We start from the raw sequence: 19,469 nt of genomic DNA on the forward strand, positions 1-19,469 counted from the left end.
GAAGAAATGTAGCTGCTCTTGACGGATGGCTGTGTCGTATGTTTTATCCTGGGTGTCCAGAGTGTGGGGGAGGCATTAAACTGCTAGGAGGAATTAGATAGTTAAGCCACAGTCTTTTGTGAAAATGTGAGCTGTTTCCCATCAGGCTCTCTGAACCTCTGTCCTGACACTTGTGTTCCTACAGCATTGTCTGCATTTCCCCCTTGTACTGTCTTCCATGGTGTTTGCACCTGCTCTGTGATCCCCGTTAGTCCTGGGCTCCCTGAAAGGCATGAGTCCTGAGGAGGCCTGAGAGAAGTTTGTGAATTCAGTTGAATTTGGAGAGTAAGATATAGTAAGTTATAGGACTAAAATTTGACATTTGTGTGAGATGATTTTTAAGAGTCAAGGTGTGAGAGATTTAGTTGTATTCTCTATTGGATGGGTGCTGATTTACAAATTTCTCTGTGCAGCTCCCTGGGAAGCTGAATGAGTTGGATCATAACGGAGATCTTGCTTTAGATCTAGCCCTTTCACGACGACTAGAGAGTATCGCCACCACTCTGGTTAGTCACAAAGCTGACGTGGACATGGTGGACAAGAATGGCTGGAGCTTGTTACATAAAGGCATCCAAAGAGGTAGGAAGAAGCGTATTTTATATTTTCTGCAGTGGGCAATTTTACCTTTATCCAGGTAACTTTTGAAGACTCTCTGACCCTGTTCCTGTTCCACAGATTCTCAAAGGCTTCTTGAGTCTGTACTTGCAGGCTACATGATTTAGAATTTGTGATCAGTGGGTCAGAAGAGAGAAGGAAGAGGTATTGCCTTATGTCTTGTTGGTTAGGCTCTTCAGAGTGTCAGCAGGAGCCCCAGAAGAAGGCTAGATAGATGGTACTTATAGAAAAAGTACCTTTTACTTGTAAGCAATTGATGTGTTATTTGCTTATTCAATACATCAGTTTCTCCAGAAATTGTGCTAGGAAGACTTTACTTGTATCAGTTACTGTAAGAGAGGGAAAGTATCAAGAACACGAATATTTAAACATATTCTTGGATTCAGAGTTTTCACTTTTAGAGAATAGACTTCTCATAGATCATGACAAAGTGATAAAGTTTCATTTTGTTCTTGGGAAGTTATTTGAAATTGTAGCTGTGTTTGAGTACATTGTCATTAGTAGTGGGAAGCTATGTAAGTGATAGAATTATGATCAAAGCATTTTCACCTTATTGAATTAAAGGGAAACAAGTACTAGTCTTTTGTTTTTCCCATGGCCTTAATAATTCTTAAGTCCCAAATGGATCCTGCCTGACTCTACTTTGCAGTAGTTATTTTTTTGACAGAGTGAAAAGCTATATAGGGGTAGAGTTCCAGTATGGAAAGAAACCTTTCAAATGTCTCAAAGCCTTCATTTTGTAGGGGGATAGATGACTTGATTGAAGTACTTGGCTGTGGCCACTTTTTTGTTTACATGTGGACATCAAAAACAGAATACGTGTAATGGTTTCCCCATATCTTAATCATGTATGTTTAACCTTCCAGTTGTGCATTATTATACTGTTATTATCTCTGCCACATGTTTACCATTCACAAGTTGCTCCTAGTTGGTGGAATGTAGTTACTTCAAATAAGGTCGTGTTGCAGCTGTGGCTTTGCCCTTTTTGGGCATAGGCTTTAATATAAATATCCCTCTAAGTCATGCGTTAGAGTGTTAAGCATGCTGGCTGATGGAGAGGAAAATTTTGTTCATCATTGGGAAGGAAAGCCTTAGAGTATGTCAGTGTCAAGAGCAGATGCATTTTTCCCAAGCATCACTCCACACTGTGCAAAGCCATTGGGTGCTGAGCACTGGGTGTGTGTTCAGTGGGGAAAGTTTCCACCACATCAGGAACTATTCTTTCCCATACTGTTTAGTGTCTGAAATGTTTATTTTGGAAACAAATAAACTTGTTACTAAAAAAACAATCTCAGAATTATGTCTCTTTCCTCTTAAGGACTTAAATTCTTATGTATGATGAAAAAACATCTTTGATGAGTTATTAAATATTTTGATGATTGCTTAGTTACAAGAATTGCCAAGAATTGGTGGTGCATTTATGGTGCTTATTTGCAGATGATTTAATCTTCTGCTCTGAATTTATTAGTTGCTTGCAAGTATGTGGGCTGCAGTGTGGGCACGGTAAACTTGATTGTTGAACGTGGCAGTGTGGCCTGGTGTGGAGCACGGAGTATTGGCATTGGAGCGTGGATGTACCAAGCTGGGAATCCTGGCTCATCCACTTACTCTGTGGCCTTGGACAAGTCACTTAACCATTCTTGAGTCTCCTTTTCCTCACCTGTAAGGTGAGGAACCTGCTTTACTGGTTGTTGAGAGACAGGTTAGTAGCACACCTAGCCCAGTGACTACCATGTGGTAGGGTCAGCCTGCAGCTCTTATCTTGTCCCTGTGTTGCAGTGCCACGACCAGCTTCAATTTCTGTAGGAATTTTTTTCACCTTTTCCTTCTTCACCTTGAGCTGTCAGTCCGTTCACCTGCCCAAATGATTAAATTGAGTAATATACCTGAAATTTAACTGTTAACCTTACTTTAAGTTCATTGTAATATGAGTGAAGATCCTTAATATATGAGGTTTAGGTCTGGTTGTGGACACACATTAGAATCTCTAACCAGAAGACTCACTAATCATCCTAATAACCAAGTGTACCCATCAGTTTGTATCGAGAGTGCGTCTGTGAGTGAGTCCACAGGAGATACACATGTGACCAGAGGGATGCCATCTCCTCTGATTAGCTGGATCTGGGCAAGAAGATGAAGCCTTGCTTTTTAAAACAATCTTCTTGTGCTTATTTTCCTTGATGATCAACATCAATCAGTGGGTCTCTTAAGCAGCATGCTCCTATCTAATTGTTTGTAGGAGGTTTGCAGATGATGCCACCAACTGGAGCAGCATGAGATACAGCTTTTGTTAATTAAATAATGAAAGTTACTGCCTGGTCCCTGAATGAAACCGGTCAGGGAGCTTTGTTGAAAGAAAAATTGTGTGTGGATGTTTTTTAAACGTTAACTACATTGTTAGGAATGTTTTTATGTGGACAAGTCATTATACATTTACTTGGCAGTTTCAGGGAGTGAAGTGATGAAGTAATTGGAACTGTTAAGCACCAAACAGTTTTTGTTTTAACGGTTTTTGATGGAAATCGTTCTAAAATATATTAGAAGTTTTCTTGTTGACAGAAACTTTATAAATGGTGTTTTTGGCATTTTCTGTTCCCTCCCTTTGTTCTGCTTTTTCGATGTCAGTTGTCTATTTCCTCTAGGCTGTATATCCATGGGCTGACTTTCTGTTAATGTAAAACATCATCAATTTTCAGTTGCCAATAATTCCTAAATAACTGTTTGTGTAGGGTGCGTATACTGTATGTATGTATATATGTGTAAGTTAAAAAAAAAAAACACTTTGGCGCTTATGAATAAAGTAAATCTAATCTAAAAGCTATGATTCTTTTTTTGCGGTACGCAGGCCTCTCACTGTTGCGGCCTCTCCCGTCGTGGAGCACAGGCTCCAGACGCGCAGGCTCAGCGGCCATGGCTCACGGGCCTAGCCGCTCCGCGGCATGTGGGATCTTCCCGGACCAGGGCACTAACCTGTGTCCCCTGCATCGGTAGGCGGACTCTCATCCACTGCGCCATCAGGGAAGCCCTATGATTCTTTTCAAGAGGGCTTAAGATATAAAAATTTTTTTTATTATGCCATCCATCTGAATCCAACCATTGATCTGTATCCTTATTTCTGTGTGCAGTATTGCCCAGTTTATCTTCTGTGTGTATAGTGTATTATAAGTTTTTTATTGACATATTTTAGCTTTATTATCTGTTTACTACTTAGTTTGGAATATATGCCAAGCTTAAAGATAACGAAACCATATTTCACCTCTCCCCCAGCACGTTATTTATCAGATTTGTCATTTTAAGGCTCTCTGTCCTCATAATTCTAAATTTTCTGTCCACTTCCAGAATGTAAGTGACTTTCTCTAGGATATTTTATTCTATTGCTAATGTATTATTTTTACATATTCTCTCCTAGACTGAATCTCTGTGGGGTTTGTTCATATTACACATTAGGACCCTACTGAGAACCCTAGTATGTCTTTGTACATATGGACAGCAAAGGCCTGACCCAGACTAATTCCTGATATGCATGTTACCTGCTGCTTTCAGAGCTCTACCGACATCTTTTTGTAAAGAAATCTAAGCTTTGGTCCTTTGCACACGATGCTGGTAAAGATTGTATCTTCCCCTACCCCCCAAGAAAAAAATCGGGGACAGACGAATGAAAAGATTTCAGAAGTGTCTGGTTAAAGGATTCTTAAGTTACCCAAAATCATAATTGATTGGAATTAGAGCCATTCTGTTAAAGTGGAACCTTATAACGTCAACCAGTCAATCCATTTTCTTCCCAAACATTTCCCTGGTGCCTGTTTTGTATAAGACAGTGGTAGATACAAAAATAAATCAGACATGGACCAATCAGGATATGAGGGGCTGTGGTAGCCTAGCCACGTCAGTGCCAGAGCTCACACTCTCCAGCAAGATGGTCCCTTGGAAGAAAGAATAGAGCAGATGGGAAATATCGAAAACCAGTTGATTTTGAAACTCCATGTCTACTGAAGATTAGATGAAACTCATATTATTCAGATGAATAATACAGGAATACAGCTAACAGACTTGAGAGCTTTGCCACTCCTGAAATCCTAAGCCCCGTTCTCGATATTGAGATAGCAGAAGTATAGTTGAAGAAGATGAAATGGTATTGCAGGATATAAAGGAAAACTTCTCATAAGTGCCTTAGCAAGAGCCACTGCAAGTATAGCCGGTTAGAGGTAAGTATTGCTTAGGTATAGACCGTGGTCAAGAATGAGAGAGGGAGATAAATTGTGTTGTGGAGGAATCTCGGAACCCTTTATGAGAGTTAATGACCTTTGAAGGATAGAAGCCTGGTATGCTTAAAATTGTGAAGTGATATTGAAGCGAGGGGTCAGGACAGATGACAAGAGGTCGTCAGAAGTTGAATTTGAGTATGTAAGTCCATGATCTCAATGATGAAATCTTCTTTGTCTACGGTTACTGACTGGTACCTTTTTGAGGAAGCATTGGTCAGAAAAGCTTGCCCTGAGTGTTGACATATGTGACCATTTCTTCTGTTGTTTCTTTTCAAGGAGATCTCTTTGCTGCCACTTTCCTCATTAAGAATGGGGCCCTTGTCAATGCTGCTACGTTGGGTGTCCAGGAGACACCGTTGCACCTTGTAGCATCGTACAGTTCAAAAAAACACTCAGCAGATGTGATGTCCGAGATGGCACAGATTGCAGAGGCCCTCCTGCAGGCTGGCGCCAACCCCAACATGCAGGACAGCAAGGGCAGGTAAGTCAGGGAGCAGATCACCTGCTCTGAGCACAGTTCCCACAATGTTATTTTATTGTGGCACATAACTGGCAGGCGGGGACTTCATGTTTTTTAGTTCAGCATTATTCTTTCTGAATTTTATGGAAGTTACAAACATTGATTCGTTTTGCAAATGAGAGAGACGACTAAGGCCAGAGGCATTTGGGGAAACCATTTCCATCCTGGGTAACTGAGGTCCTTGGATCTTTAAGCAGTTTCTGTCATCTCCACAAAACTCCATTTCCACCTTTTTGTAAGTACCTCTGCTTCAGACAGCTCTGTCCACACAGCTTGCCATCTTCCACAGCATACTGATAGTAGTTGTCATGTTCCTTTTGCCCCTTCCCAGAAATATTTGGTTGAGGATTCCTTGTGGTTTAGAATCTGAGAACGGGCTGCTTATCTCTGGGACATCAGTGTGTGAGGCATTGAAGGGAGTTAAGCCACCTGAATCACCAACACTAGGGGGACCCACTTCTTACCATAGCAGCTCAGTATTTTATACCTTTAAAAAACCCTGTCAAAAAATAACTGTGAGGTCGTCAGAATAGGAAAATAGATTTGTGTGATGAGTAAGGTACTTAAATAAGGTGGATCTCCATGAACTCAGTATAATGTCATAATTACCTTATTTCCCAAAATAATTGCATTCCTTTTTTTCTTGTGATTTCTTAATCTTTTTCCCCCAAGTGTAATAAATTCTGGCATTCTGTACCTCTGAGATAGATACCAGCCTGGGAGTCCCTGTGCTCTGTGGTGACCATCTTCCTCAGGGCACATGAGGGCTAAATAAAAGCAGTGAAGAGTGGTTAATCAGTTCCTATCGATGCCACTCATAATGTGTTTGAGTATAACAGAGAATTATGGGAAGAAAAAATTTCTTTTCAGAATTGTGGAGGATATGTAGGGGAAAGTAGGCATACCTATGGCAGAAACTACTGTTTTATTTGTTTTAAAAACATGAGTACATATACATTCAATGAGGGTCAGTATTTAATTGAAGAGTATTTTATATCTCTTCCTTTTATTGATTCTTGTTCTTTTGGCTACTTGAATAAATTGTAACATATAATCAAATCCATTTTCATCCTTTGATACTTGATCATGGTTTTGGAAAATTGTTTGTCAGGATAGAAAAAGAAACTCTGGCAGAAATGGGGAATTTCTTGTGGATTCTAGTTGCCTCCTGCTGTGAGTAGTCCTGAACTGGGCCTGTCCTGAATTGACACCTCTTCTTCATCCTGTAGGTCTCCCTTACACTTGTCCATCATGGCCAGGAATGAATACGTGTTCAACCAGTTGCTGCAGTGTAAACAGTACGTAGGGAGACATGGAGAAATGAAAAAGCAGTTGTGAGGGTGGGATTGTGAGTGAAAAATGATTCCCTTAAAATGTCTTTTAGCATTATCCATTTTAATAAGTAAAAGTAAAATAAAAAATTGTCATTCATAAAGTACAAAGAGAAAGAATGAGGCTGTTGACAGTACAGAGTGTCAGAAGACGATTATACTTGCTATTCACATTGCTTCCTCATTCCAGATTAGATTTAGAGCTGAAAGACCATGAGGGCAGCACAGCTCTGTGGCTTGCCGTGCAGTACATCACTGTGTCTTCCGACCAGTCCGTAAATCCCTTTGAAGACCTCCCTGTGGTAAATGGGACTTCATTTGATGAAAATAGCTTTGCAGCCAGACTCATTCAGCGTGGCAGCAACACCAATGCACCTGATGCAATAACAGGTAAAACACAGGCCCCTAAGAGCTGATGCTCAAGTCTGGAGACCCCATGAAATATTGTCAGTGTTTTTACCAAAAATTTAAAAACCGGGCGGCATGCTATTATGAGAATTATTTTGTACGTAATTTTAACCATAGTAAAAAACCTGATCTTGTGCTTCCAAAAATCTAGCCAGACTCGATAAGTCCGTTAAGCTGAAACACTTCTATTTATTTAATGCAGTGAATTTCAGTCTTTTTGGACTCAGAACTCTTTTCACCCTCTTAAAAATTATATCCCAAAGAGCTTTTGTTTAAGTGGATATCTTTGGTATTTACCATGTTAGAAATTAAAACTGAGAAATTTTTAAAAGATGTATTAATAATAATAACGACAAACAATTTTATGTTGACATATAACATTTTTTATGAAGAATAACTTTCAGAAAAAAATTTAGTTGGAAGAGTGACTGGTTGCTAGTATCTGCATCTGTGTTCAGTCTTTTGAGATACGTTGTTTTGGTTAAAGAAAATACCCTCACACAGTGATGTAGTTGGAAAACGAGGCATATTTTAAGAGCCTTTTCAGATAATTGTGGATATATTTCTTTGATACTACAGTGAGAAGAATTTATCAAGGGATAATTTTTTTTAAGGTTAGTTGCAATATGGAATCTGAAACTATATCAGTGAACTTTTTTTTTTTTTTTTTTTTTTTCTTTTCCCATATCAGTGAACTTTTTGTACTCTGTTATATAAAATCCATGGTCTGTGTGTGCTTTGAATGGATTTCTTCATGTGTGATTTTGTAACATCATGCCTTAGTCGTTTGGAAAATCTTGTTTCACTGAGTTATGCAGATCTTCAAAATGTTCATTTATTTTAGAATCACATTTATTAATATCACCACTGATCTCATTGGAAAAGTCTTTCAGTATTGAGAAGCTGTTAAACTTATAGTTGCAGACAAAAGTTTTCCAAAATGCTAATTTCACTTGGAAGATCAAATTTTGTCATTTGGTGGAAGTATTGCCAGTTGTTTTTCTTACAGAGACAGGCTTACTTTTTAAGAAATTGTCTGTCAAATACTCAGGTTTGAATAACCATAGTTTGTTAATCAGTCATTCTTTCAAGTAAAAATGGTGTTCCATGAAAAAACTGTTAGTTCAGCTTGCAGTGAAACAATGACACAAGTGCTTTCCTTTGAGACAACTTGTGTAATTTGTTACACAACAGATGTAACATACTTTATATACTTTATGCATACTTCTTATTTTGTCACACAGAATTTTAAAGACATGTACTCAATGTTGAGATTTATTAAAGTTAGTAATTTTTACTGCTTTATCAAGGGCCACCGTAAGTGAAACTGGTTATGTTTTTGACCGAGTGCATGGCTGTGAGGAGTACAGTGATTACCACTAGTACATTTTGGGGCCCCTGCCTTGATTTGTGTTAAGGCTCACCAGTTTGATCCACCATTGCTTTTGTGCCCTCAGTGCAAATGTCAGCACAGGGGGAAAAAGCAGATAACATCAAGTATTATTATTATGAAAATAGTTTTGACCTCCTGGACCCCCTGAAAGACTCTGAGGAACCCCTACGAATCCAAAGACCATACATTGAGAACCACTGTTTTAATGTGAATATGTCCTTGATCTGACTAAATAAAACATGGGGATATTTTAAGGAGCGGGATTCCATGTGGTTCAGTATTGAGTGCTAGCAGTGTATAAAAGCATGGGTAAGTGTCACTAATGAGGGGAACTGGCCAAAAAAAAAAAAAAAAGATATTAAATATCCCTTCCCCTAAAAGAAGTTACTAATTAACTTTAAATAAAGGTCAAATGAAATCACCCTTTGGGTGACATAAAAGCTAAAGGCAGCAGTACTACAGGATGGGGAGTACAGGCAGAACTGTGTTTTAGACTAAAGATTCTCTGGAAATGAGATAGTTACTAAATAGCTTTTAATTTATAAATGTTTGTTGGTTATTGACCATACTTCCACTGATTTCTGATTTAACTGCATTGTAGAAGAGTGTGACATATAAGAGATCGGTTCTTTGGTGTTTCAGACTTGAATGTTAGACTCTTAGAGATACAGTTTTTATGAAAGTCTGACATGTACTTGAAAAGAATTGCATTCTTTAATTGTAGGATGCATGTAGCATTCTCTGTTTACGTCCATTAAATCAAGCTTGTTCATTGTGCTGTTCAGATCTTACTCATTAGCTTACTAACTCTTGGACTCCTTGATCTGTCCGTTTCTGGGAGGTATATTAGAAATGGTCTGCGATTTCATAATCGCATAAACTGCGATTATGGATTTGTCCATTTTTCTTGCTAGTTCTGTCAGTTTTACATTATATACTTTGAGTTTTCATAGACATATCAGTAACGTTTTAGCAGTTGCAGGTTATCTTTGTTCTGTAGGGAGGTATATGATTTAGTTATTGTGTACACTGGCATGACTACAGAAGTGAAAGTGGGACTCTTATTAGGAGTCTCAATTAGAAAGACTCTCAACTAGGCATGGAATCACTTTCTCTGAGGGAAAAGATAAAAATGGCATGGAAACAAAGCAGTCCTTTGTCCCGTTGCTTTTCCTTGGTTTTAGTCCTGGTATTTAATTTATTTTGAGTTTTCAAATAGCATAGCTGTAGAACGTGAGACTTGTGTTTATCCAAAAAGGAAATGGATTTTTTTTTTTTTTTTTTTTTACATCTTTATTGGGGTATAATTGCTTTACAATGGTGAGGAAATGGATTTTAATAGAGAAAACACTGTTCTGGGACTAAAACCATTTCAAGAGGAAAAGAAGAAAAAAAAAATTTTTTTTTATTGAGTATAATTGCTTTACAATGTTGTTTTAGTTTCTGCTGTACAAGGAAGTGAATCAGCTCTATGTATACCTATGTCCCCTCCCTCTTGGACCTCCCTCCCACCCCCACCCCCATCCCACCCATCTAGGTCGTCAGAGAGCACCAGGCGGAGCTTCCTGTGCTTTATAGCATGTTCCTGCTAACTATCTGTTTTATGCATTGTAGTGTATATATGTCAATCCTAATCTCCCAATTCGTCCCACCCTCCCCTTCCCACTTTGTGTCCACATGTCCGTTCTCTACGTCTGCGTCTCTATTCCTGCCCTGCGGATAGGTTCATCTGTACCATTTTGCTAGATTCCACATATATGTGTTAATATACGATGTTTGCTTTTCTCTTTCTGGCTTACTTCACTCTGTATGACAGACTCTAGGTCCATCCACATCTCTATAAAAGACCCAATTTCATTCCTTTTTATGGCCAAGTAATATTCCATTGTGTATATGTACCACATCTTCTTTATCCATTCATCTGTTGTTGGACATTTAGGTTGTTTCCATGTCCTGGCTATTGTAAATAGTGCTGCAGTGAACATTGGGATACATGTGTCCTTTTGAATTATGGTTTTTCTCAGGGTATATGCCCAGTAGTGGGATTGCTGGGTTATATGGTAGTTCTATTTTTAGTTTTTTAAGGAACCTCCATACTGTTCTCCACAGTGGCTGTCAGTTTACATTCCCACAAACAGTGCAAAAGGGTTCCCTTTTCTCCACACCCTCTCCAGCATTTATTGTTTGTAGATTTTTTGATGATGGCCATTCTGTTAGGTGTGAGGTGATACCTCATTGTAGTTTTGATTTGCATTTCTCTAATAATTAGTGATGTTGAGCATCTTTTCATGTGCCTCTTGGCCATCTGTATGTCTTCTTTGGTGAAATGTCTATTTAGGTCTTCCGCTCATTTTAATTGGGTTGTTTGTTTTTTTGATATTGAGTTCCATGAGCTGTTTGTATGTTTCGGAGATTAATCCTTTGTCTGTTGCTTCCTTTGCAAATATTTTCTCCCATTCTGAGGGTTGTATTTTCATCTGGTTTATGGTTTCCTTTGCTATGCAAAAGCTTTTAAGTTTAATTAGGTCCCATTTGTTTATTTTTGTTTTTATTTTCATTACTCTAGGATGTGGGTCAAAAAAGATCTTGCTGTGGTTTATGTCAAAGAGAGTTTTTCCTATTGTTTTTTTCTTTCTAAGATTTTTATTTAGAAGAGTGATAGTGTGAAGTAAAACATTTCTAAGCCAAGAACAAACATATTTAAGGCCATAGGAGTAAAACTAAAGTATTTAAAGAGCATTTTCTGGTAGAACTTCGGCTCACAGTGTCTCCAAAATGGTCATCTACCCCAGAGGTTCTTAGAGATGACTTCCCAAGCCTCACCCCCCAAGGGACGTTTGGTAACATCTGTAGACAGTCTTGATTGTCACAATAAGGTTGAAGGTCGTGGTGCAGTGGTTAAGAATCCACTTGCCAATGCAGGGGACACGGGTTCGAGCCCTGGTCTGGGAAGATCCCACATGCTGCAGAGCAACTAAGCCCGTGTGCCACAACTACTGAGCCCAAGTGCTGCAACTACTGAATCCCACGTGCCTAGAACCCATGCTCCGCAACAAGAGAAGCCACCACAATGAGAAGCCCGTGCACCGCAACGAAGAGTAGACCCCGCTCACCACAACTAGAGAAAGCCCGTGCGCAGCGACGAAGACCCAACACAGCCAAAAATAAATAATTAATTAATAAAAAAAAATAAGGTTGAGAGTGTTACATCTGTTGGGCAGAAGCCAGGGATACTGCTAAATATCGCACTGTGTACAGGTCAGACTCCTCACAGCAAAGAATTATCTGGCCCAAACTGTCAGTAGCACTGCTGTTGAGAAATTATGTTCTAACCAACCCTGGTAAGGAGACATAGCTTCCGCCTGGTCCTAGGAGGTGGCTAGTGGGAAATCCAGGGAGGAATGAATGTCTTTTGACTTCCAGACCAAGTGTTTTCTCCCCACACAGGCTCATTTGAGTCTCTGTGTCCACACACAGGGTGCCTGTGTAGACTTAAATTTCATCTACGTCTAGTGTGGGCTTGTAAGTTGTGAAAGGTGGTAGGGAAGGGCAGGGTGTGGTGCAGTGTGGAACTTGACCTCATTTTTATGCAAATGGAAGAATGAATATGCGCATTTTCTCCTAGGAAATTGCTTACTACAGCGGGCAGCTGAAGCAGGAAATGAGGCAGCAGCTCTTTTCCTGGCAACCAATGGTGCCCACGTCAACCACAGAAACAAGTGGGTAAGTGTGACAGGGCAACCAGGTGAAGCGGCTTTGGTCTGTGGAAGAAATGGCAGTGGTGGATGGGTAGAAAAAAACAGAATAGATTCTCTTCAATTTTTGTCAAAAAAAAAAAAAATACATGGACACTGTTAAAAAACCAGAGTCTAATCGATGCTTTTATCCTCAAATATTGGTTGATCGATTCATTCAGCAGCCACTTCTTAAGCATTTGTGGTATGTCAGGTCCTAAACAATACACTGTGGACTTCATGGTCTACTAGAGATTAGCAAACATGGACACAACAACCTACCATATTAGCATCTTAATTTTTTGTAACATTTTACATTTGCTAAAGTTTTCCTATGTGAATGTTTATTTAGTCTGTATCTCAAGCTAAGGCAGATGGTGCAGTGTTAAAGGGGGGGGCCTTTCGGGTTGCACATTCCAGGATTTACTAGGTTTCCCATTTACCATACTGCTGTATGTGGTCTTAGGCAAGTTGCTTAACGTTTCTGAGCTTCAGTTCTCATCGGTAAAGTGGGGTTAATATTGATTTCATAAGGTGTGGTTAAGATAAAAATAAATGATAAATTTAAGTGCTTATTAGCATAACATCTGGGACATTAGAAACTAAATAATAGTTATTTTTACTTTATAATTTTCAGACAGGGAGGATGTGTTTATCTTTAAGATCACATTTATTCTACAGCTGCTTTGTGCTAGGAGCTTTAAGGTTATTATCCCTTTCAGTTCTCACAGTGGATCTAGAAGCAGCATGTGTTGAAGAGACATTATCAACATCTGTAAATCCCTCATTTCAGGGTAAAGAACCTTGAGGTTCTGAGAGGTTAAGTGACTCGTAAATAACGGAGCCAGTATTAAGACTCAGGCACTACAACATACAGTTGCATTTTCTCTCAGCAGCGCTGGGCAGAGCAGTAAACAGTAAGCTTGGTGTATGAGACAAATCAATGTGTCGTGGAAGCACAGAGGGGAGGGCAGCGCCATTTTTTTCCCACCATTAAATCTACTAATCTGTCTGCGCCTAAACCTGCACCCGGCCTGCTCTCCAGCTAGAATGATGGCATGGGCCCTGTATGCACCAGCGGCTGGTTTCTTGGCTTTGCTCCTGCCATTATGTGTGTCTGCCTCTGTCTGTCTCTCTCCTGTATCATCACTGTTGCCCACTGTTCATTTCTAATAGCATACAGACATGCTCTACTGTCTCTCAACTTAAAAAAAAATTCTCCCTTGAGCCCACGTTGTCTACCAACTGTTCCTTCTCTGATACACTTCAGAGCAAAACTGGGTGAAACCTTAAGATGTAGAGGCACAGAGGAGACTCGACTTGAAAGCAAGTGAGAATGACACTGGAGACAGGTCTGGAATGCTGGTTTAAGGTCTTTGGACTTTATCCTGTGGGAATAGAAAATCCACAGAAGTAGGCAAGCAGTATGATCATTTTCGGCTTGAGAAAGCTTCCTGGGATAGCTGGTGGGGTGGATGTACCATTGAGATCCAGGCTGGAGCCAGATGGGAATCATCTAGACAAGCAATGGCTTGTCCTGACCTCTGATACTAGATTTGGACCCAATGGGATGGGTTTCAGAGGAATTGCAGAATGATAGTCCATGGGACCTACCTCTGTGGCTCTCAGAAGCAAGGACTGGAGAGGTGTTAAGACGGTTATGTTGGATCCAAGAAGAGAAGCAGGGGACTGGCCAGGGGGAAGAACTGCTGTGGGGAGAGTGAATTCCATTTTGTGATTGTTGAACTCCTTTTTAAACATTCAGGCAGGGATATCCTGCAGGCAGTGGGAAAATTAGATATACAGACAAGGCTGGAGATCCTGGTTTGAGAGTCCCCTGCTTGTATTCCCTGGTAGAAGTCATGGGCGTAGATAAGCGTACCTAGGGAGGCTGTGTGGGGGGAAGGGCTGGAGCAGAAGACAGCCTGAGGAGGAGGCTGTAGGGAGAGGGTGGGGTGGGAAGGGGTCCACGGGGGAAAGAAGTGAAAGAGCCAAATCCTTATCACCCGGTGAGATCACAGTGGCAGGACCCACAGGGGATCCCACACCGGGGAAGGTGATGAGGCGGCAATAAAAACACGTTAGCTAGAAATGAGGAAATACAAAACCCGCTCAAAGCATTCAACGTGGTTCCCTCTGGGAAAGGAGAATTTTTTTTAGGGAAAACAAGGTGAGACCTTGCTGTTTTTCACAGCAGGCCTTGTAGGTGAAGTTCTTGGACCCTAAACAGTGAGGATGTGTAGCTTCGGTAGGAGCCGGTGCAGAGCAGTGTGTTCAGTTTGTTTGGGTGAAAAGATCCAGTGTGTGTGTCTGCGTGTGTGTGTGTGTGTGTCTGTGTGTGTACACATATATGTATTCACACATATATACACGTGTATATGTCTTTGTGTGAATATTCCGTCACTGGAGAGAAACATGAAACTGGTAATAATGGTTCCTTCAGGGGAGGATAATTGGGTAGGTGGGGGGGAAGGCATGAGGGGAAACTTCTTTTCAGTGTATACTCTTGCACCTTTTGAATATTGAATCAGGTACCTCTAATACCAATTAAAAATTTTTTAATTTTAAAAAGTGGGGGAAAGAGGTGTTTCTTGATCAGAATTCAAGATGAGGTTGGTACAAGCTGGTGAAAGAATCAGGGCATCAGTGTGCTGGAGGGGGTTAAAAAAGCTGTGACGGTCGACTGACAGCACCGCTTATCTGTGGGGCTGTGGATGTGAGGCTTTTCTGATTTCTACAGTGTTTATTTTAGTGACGCTCGGAGGTCGTCTGTTTAATAATAATAATAATGTATTATTTTTATAATTAGCAACATAATTCTAAAAACTGAGTGAAGGGTGGAAATGCAGAAGATGAGGACCCAGGGTGTTCGGAGGGTGCTTGGGAGGACATTGGAGGAACTAAGGATGGTGGCACAGGAGAAAGGGAAGGAGAGGAGACCTGAGGAGTGGGACAGACCTCATGGAGCTGGTGACAGGATGAGCCAGGGGCTGTGCCTGGCACTGGGGACTGAGTTGCAGCACGTAGGCTGTCTTTGTCCCTTTGTGAAGGGGCCTCCTAGGCTGAAGTGCTCTGACTGGGACTATTCATTTCTGTTCAGGGAGAAACCCCGTTGCACACGGCCTGTCGGCATGGCCTGGCCAACCTCACTGCAGAGCTTCTGCAGCAGGGAGCCAACCCAAACCTACAGACGGACGAGGCCCTGCCTTCACCAAAGCAGCCTGCATCCTTGCCCAGCTCAGCGGACAGCAGCGTCTACCTGCAGACACCACTGCACATGGCGATTGCCTATAATCATCCAGATGTGGTGTCTGTCATCCTGGAGCAAAAAGGTAGGTAGTTAGGGATTACTGCCCATCACCGTGACCTTTGCACAGTGGTTTTGAGTAGTTAATGACAGAGTTGATGTTTCTTCTATTGGTGAGTTTTCTTACCCCAAAAATCCTTTGCGGTCAAACCAGATAAGCATATATTCTGGCTCCGGCTACTGTTTTTCTCTGTGTACGTTTTCAGGATGGGGCCTGCTCACTTCACCCGCGGGGTTAAGGTTTAGAGTCTCTGGCTGCTCCTCTGGTGTTTCGGGGTGTGGCCCCAGGCCACTTCAGTGCGGGTCAAGCAGAGTTCTGCCTTGGCGTGAGCACTGTCTCTGGAAACTCTGCCGCCGCCGGTCTTCCACGAGCCAGTCAGCTCTCTCGCCCACCTCTGAGCCTCCCTGGCAGGTGAACCATGAGAGAGGAGCCAGAAAGAGGGGCCGAGGGAAGCCCCTGCCACGAGGGAGGCCCGTTTTCCTCAGAAAGTCATCTTCCAATTTTTCTCTTTCCTGCCTTGAAATTTGTTTTACTCTTTCCTGCATCCTTGTTAAGGCCGGCATCTTTTAGCACTGAGCTCATGGAAGGAAGTGGGGTGTTAGATAGGCCGTGCCTTTTTCTTAGCCCACACAGGAGGTATACGATGGTAGGACTTATGTGTTAGGGAAATGTCACCAGGGCATTGTTTTGATCCTCTTTTCAGTAATCAAGTAATTAATGTGTGTTTCCATAGTGGACTCTGTTTTCCTTTTGTGAAGATTCAGTATTTTAACCTTTAAAACCATTCATTTTTCCTCATAAACTTTGCTCCAAAATATCAAATGTCTTGGCTTCCACTTCCCACAACAAGATTTATCAGTTCTCTGTATAGAAATGATCAGTCAGTCAGTTTGAAATTGAGCTGGTAGTCTCTTGAATACTTTAGATGGGATCCATGGGATGGTGAAATCAAGTGTTCTTTTTCTTTTAAAAAATATAGCTAATGCTCTTCATGCCACCAACAACCTGCAAATTATTCCAGACTTCAGCCTCAAGGATTCCCGAGACCAAACTGTGCTGGGCCTGGCATTATGGACTGGTAAGGTGGTACCAGGGCCTGCAGACAGACATACGCCAGACAGTGGGCGCTAGGGGAAGGGAGGTGGAAGGGTCGGAGCTAATCATTTGTTGTAGGACAGCCTTTCTGTTTGGGTTCAGCCCGTAATATCCAGTGGAGAACTGCTGGCTTTGCAAAGTTGAGAGGGTGTTTGTTGTAGTAAGAGGTTGATGAAGTGGGAGAAGCTGAGCCCACGTTAATCGGGGCTTGTCTCTTTCCCAGGCATGCACACGATCGCAGCCCAGCTGCTGGGCTCCGGGGCTTGCATCAACGACACCATGTCCGACGGGCAGACCTTGCTGCACATGGCCATGCAGCGGCAGGACAGCAAGAGCGCGCTCTTTCTCCTGGAGCACCAGGCGGACATAAACGTCAGGTGGGCTGGAACAGCACTCCGCCACAGCACCAGGCCACGTTTAGTTGGGACGGTTCATAGCCTTGCTTGTAGAAAAGAGTTTTGTTCCCTGTTAAAGGGAGAGAAACAATGACTCTGAAAAAGTACCAATGCAGTGTTGTAATTAAATGTAATCATAGACTCAGAAGGAGAATTGTGTGCTTTGCTCTTATTTGAACCTTTCGAGACCAGGGCACAATATTGCACAAATCTCATTAAAAAGGACAGTCCAAAATCAATTGTTTAAAAGTAGGAATTTTCAGTTATAATGAAGAACATTCCAACAGATGAGCTATCAAAAGGCTTGAGGGGCGAAAATACACAGTTAAATTTTTATTATTTTTGCTTTTTCAAAGGAATTTATCTTTATCTCCAATGTCACCTGACCCAGAATGACTGAGTGGGTGAAAGTGTTTTGTCAAGTGGGTAGTTGGGGTGACATTCTATTCAGATGCTGTTGAAAGCAGCTGTATGCCTGTAAGATTTCAGCATGCTGGCATGTTTGGCAGTTATCTTCTCTGTGCAATAGGATAGCCTGGCTGTATTTTTTAAAAAGACAGGAGGGACAGATGCTATTGACAGGTTAACTTTCTCTGAAAGAATATTAGTGAATGTGGGTGAAGTGTGTTTAAGGGATACAGTGGACTCTGGCCTCTAGGATGCCCAGAAGGGCACGCTTTAACCATTTGGCCCCAGATACAAACATTGGTTTTGGTGTCCATGTCCCAGCAGGACTCAGGATGGGGAGACAGCTCTTCAGCTGGCCATCAGAAATCAGCTTCCCCTTGTCGTGGATGCCATATGCACCCGAGGAGCTGACATGTCTGTGCCAGATGAGAAGGGGAACCCCCCACTGTGGCTTGCGCTGGCAGATAATCTGGAGGACATCGCATCCACTCTGGTGAGACAAGCTCAACTTCAGCTCCGTTTACACATGGGGATATTTTGTGTCAGAGATGGATTTGGGGCCTCCGTAGCAATCATAAGGAGCATGAGATCTACCAAGTAACAGATTGGGTCAAGGACAAGCAGTCAAAGGTCATGTTAAAGAAGCTTGCGGGTTCAACGTAGCCTTGGCCAACACCTTTTCGTAGGGTGTCTTTATCAAGAAAACTACCAAGAAGCAAGAGAGCTGAGGCATTTCCTCAGGCGTCTGCTCTGGTGGTGGCTTAACTGGCTGTGGGATGTCCTCACTGTTACCACAGTGATAAGTTCTCAAATCTCAGGTTTGTCCCCCTTATTCAGAAGACAGGCTCCAAAAGTGGAGGTAGCCCCAGAAGCTCATTTAGTTTTCTGAAGGGCCTGAAATGTGACATAAAGGCATTTTAAACCTGGGGGTTTTACCCAACTGTTCTTGAGATTACCTGCTGTTTACAGGTGTGTGTTACTGGGGGGCTCGTGTGTGTGTATGCAGGCATTTGTGTGTGTTTTCTGTCCCTTCTAGGACACAGCTCTAGAGGGCACTAATCAAACATATCTTCCTTCTATTTCTCAAACCCCTCCCGCAGGACCTAGTGCAAAAACTTGCACCGAGCAGATTTTAATCAGTGTTTGTAAAACTAATGAATGGTACAGATTAAACTAAATCTCAGTTAACTATCTACTGTGTCTCGCCTGAAAACTGGGTCTAATGATGTGCGTAGGGCTCACAGATGGTAATAAACGTGTTTACCTTTGCTTGGCAGTGCTTGTGAGTGACCTGTGTTTTCCTGCAGGTCAGACATGGCTGTGACGCCACGTGCTGGGGCCCAGGACCTAGTGGGTGCCTTCAGACCCTGCTGCACAGAGCCATTGATGGAAACGACGAGTCTACCGCCTGCTTTCTTATTCGCAGGTCTGAGAGGCCTGAGTATCCCTCCAGATCTTATTCAGCGTATCGCAAACTGGCCCTTTTCTCATTTACTCCAACTATAGTCTTGACCTGCCTGTAGCTAGCTTGACCTTTGTAATGAAGGCTAGAGAGGGTCATTGTTCTGTCACATCAAGTCAGTCAGGGAGAGGGGCTTATGTGCCCAGATCAAAGAATCTAAAAGCTAAGCCAGCTTCCTGCTTTGGGAGCCATATAGGTCCCTGTAGTCACATCAGACCAGTTCACACAGTGAGACCGGGAGGCTGGGGTGGAGGAGACCGAATGGCCTCTGCAGGACTCCACCAAGGTGCCTGAGTCATGCCAGCCTCCACGGCCTCAGAGTACAGGAGGTGTGGGAGCTGAGGTTATTCAGGAAAGCTTTAGAGCAGTAATTCTCAAACTTTAAATGCATGCAGGTCCCCTGGGGGAGTTTTTAAGCGTTCTGATACCCAGGTTGCCCCCGGGGCAATTGCCAAAGAATCTAGGGAAGCAAGGGAATTCCCTAGCAGTCCAGTGG

The 19,469-nt window shown here is 42.0% G+C and overlaps 1 protein-coding gene across 4 annotated transcripts in view; it reads left to right on the forward strand.

Annotated features, from left to right (window-relative positions):
* The window catches only part of ANKFY1 (ankyrin repeat and FYVE domain containing 1), a 79,257-nt gene that overhangs the window by 40,331 nt on the left and 19,457 nt on the right, over nucleotides 1-19,469 (forward strand). For all 4 annotated transcript variants that reach the window (XM_060133670.1, XM_060133669.1, XM_060133671.1 and 1 more), the window contains 10 exons: nucleotides 453-618; nucleotides 5,196-5,400; nucleotides 6,669-6,737; nucleotides 6,961-7,160; nucleotides 12,197-12,294; nucleotides 15,406-15,637; nucleotides 16,593-16,691; nucleotides 16,932-17,085; nucleotides 17,836-18,004; nucleotides 18,819-18,937. In XM_060133670.1, the coding sequence (XP_059989653.1) occupies nucleotides 453-618; nucleotides 5,196-5,400; nucleotides 6,669-6,737; nucleotides 6,961-7,160; nucleotides 12,197-12,294; nucleotides 15,406-15,637; nucleotides 16,593-16,691; nucleotides 16,932-17,085; nucleotides 17,836-18,004; nucleotides 18,819-18,937 (1,511 nt within the window). The remainder of the gene's footprint in view (nucleotides 1-452; nucleotides 619-5,195; nucleotides 5,401-6,668; nucleotides 6,738-6,960; nucleotides 7,161-12,196; nucleotides 12,295-15,405; nucleotides 15,638-16,592; nucleotides 16,692-16,931; nucleotides 17,086-17,835; nucleotides 18,005-18,818; nucleotides 18,938-19,469) is intronic.

This window comes from Lagenorhynchus albirostris, chromosome 20, assembly GCF_949774975.1.
Source record: "Lagenorhynchus albirostris chromosome 20, mLagAlb1.1, whole genome shotgun sequence".
Lineage (NCBI taxonomy): Eukaryota > Metazoa > Chordata > Mammalia > Artiodactyla > Delphinidae > Lagenorhynchus > Lagenorhynchus albirostris.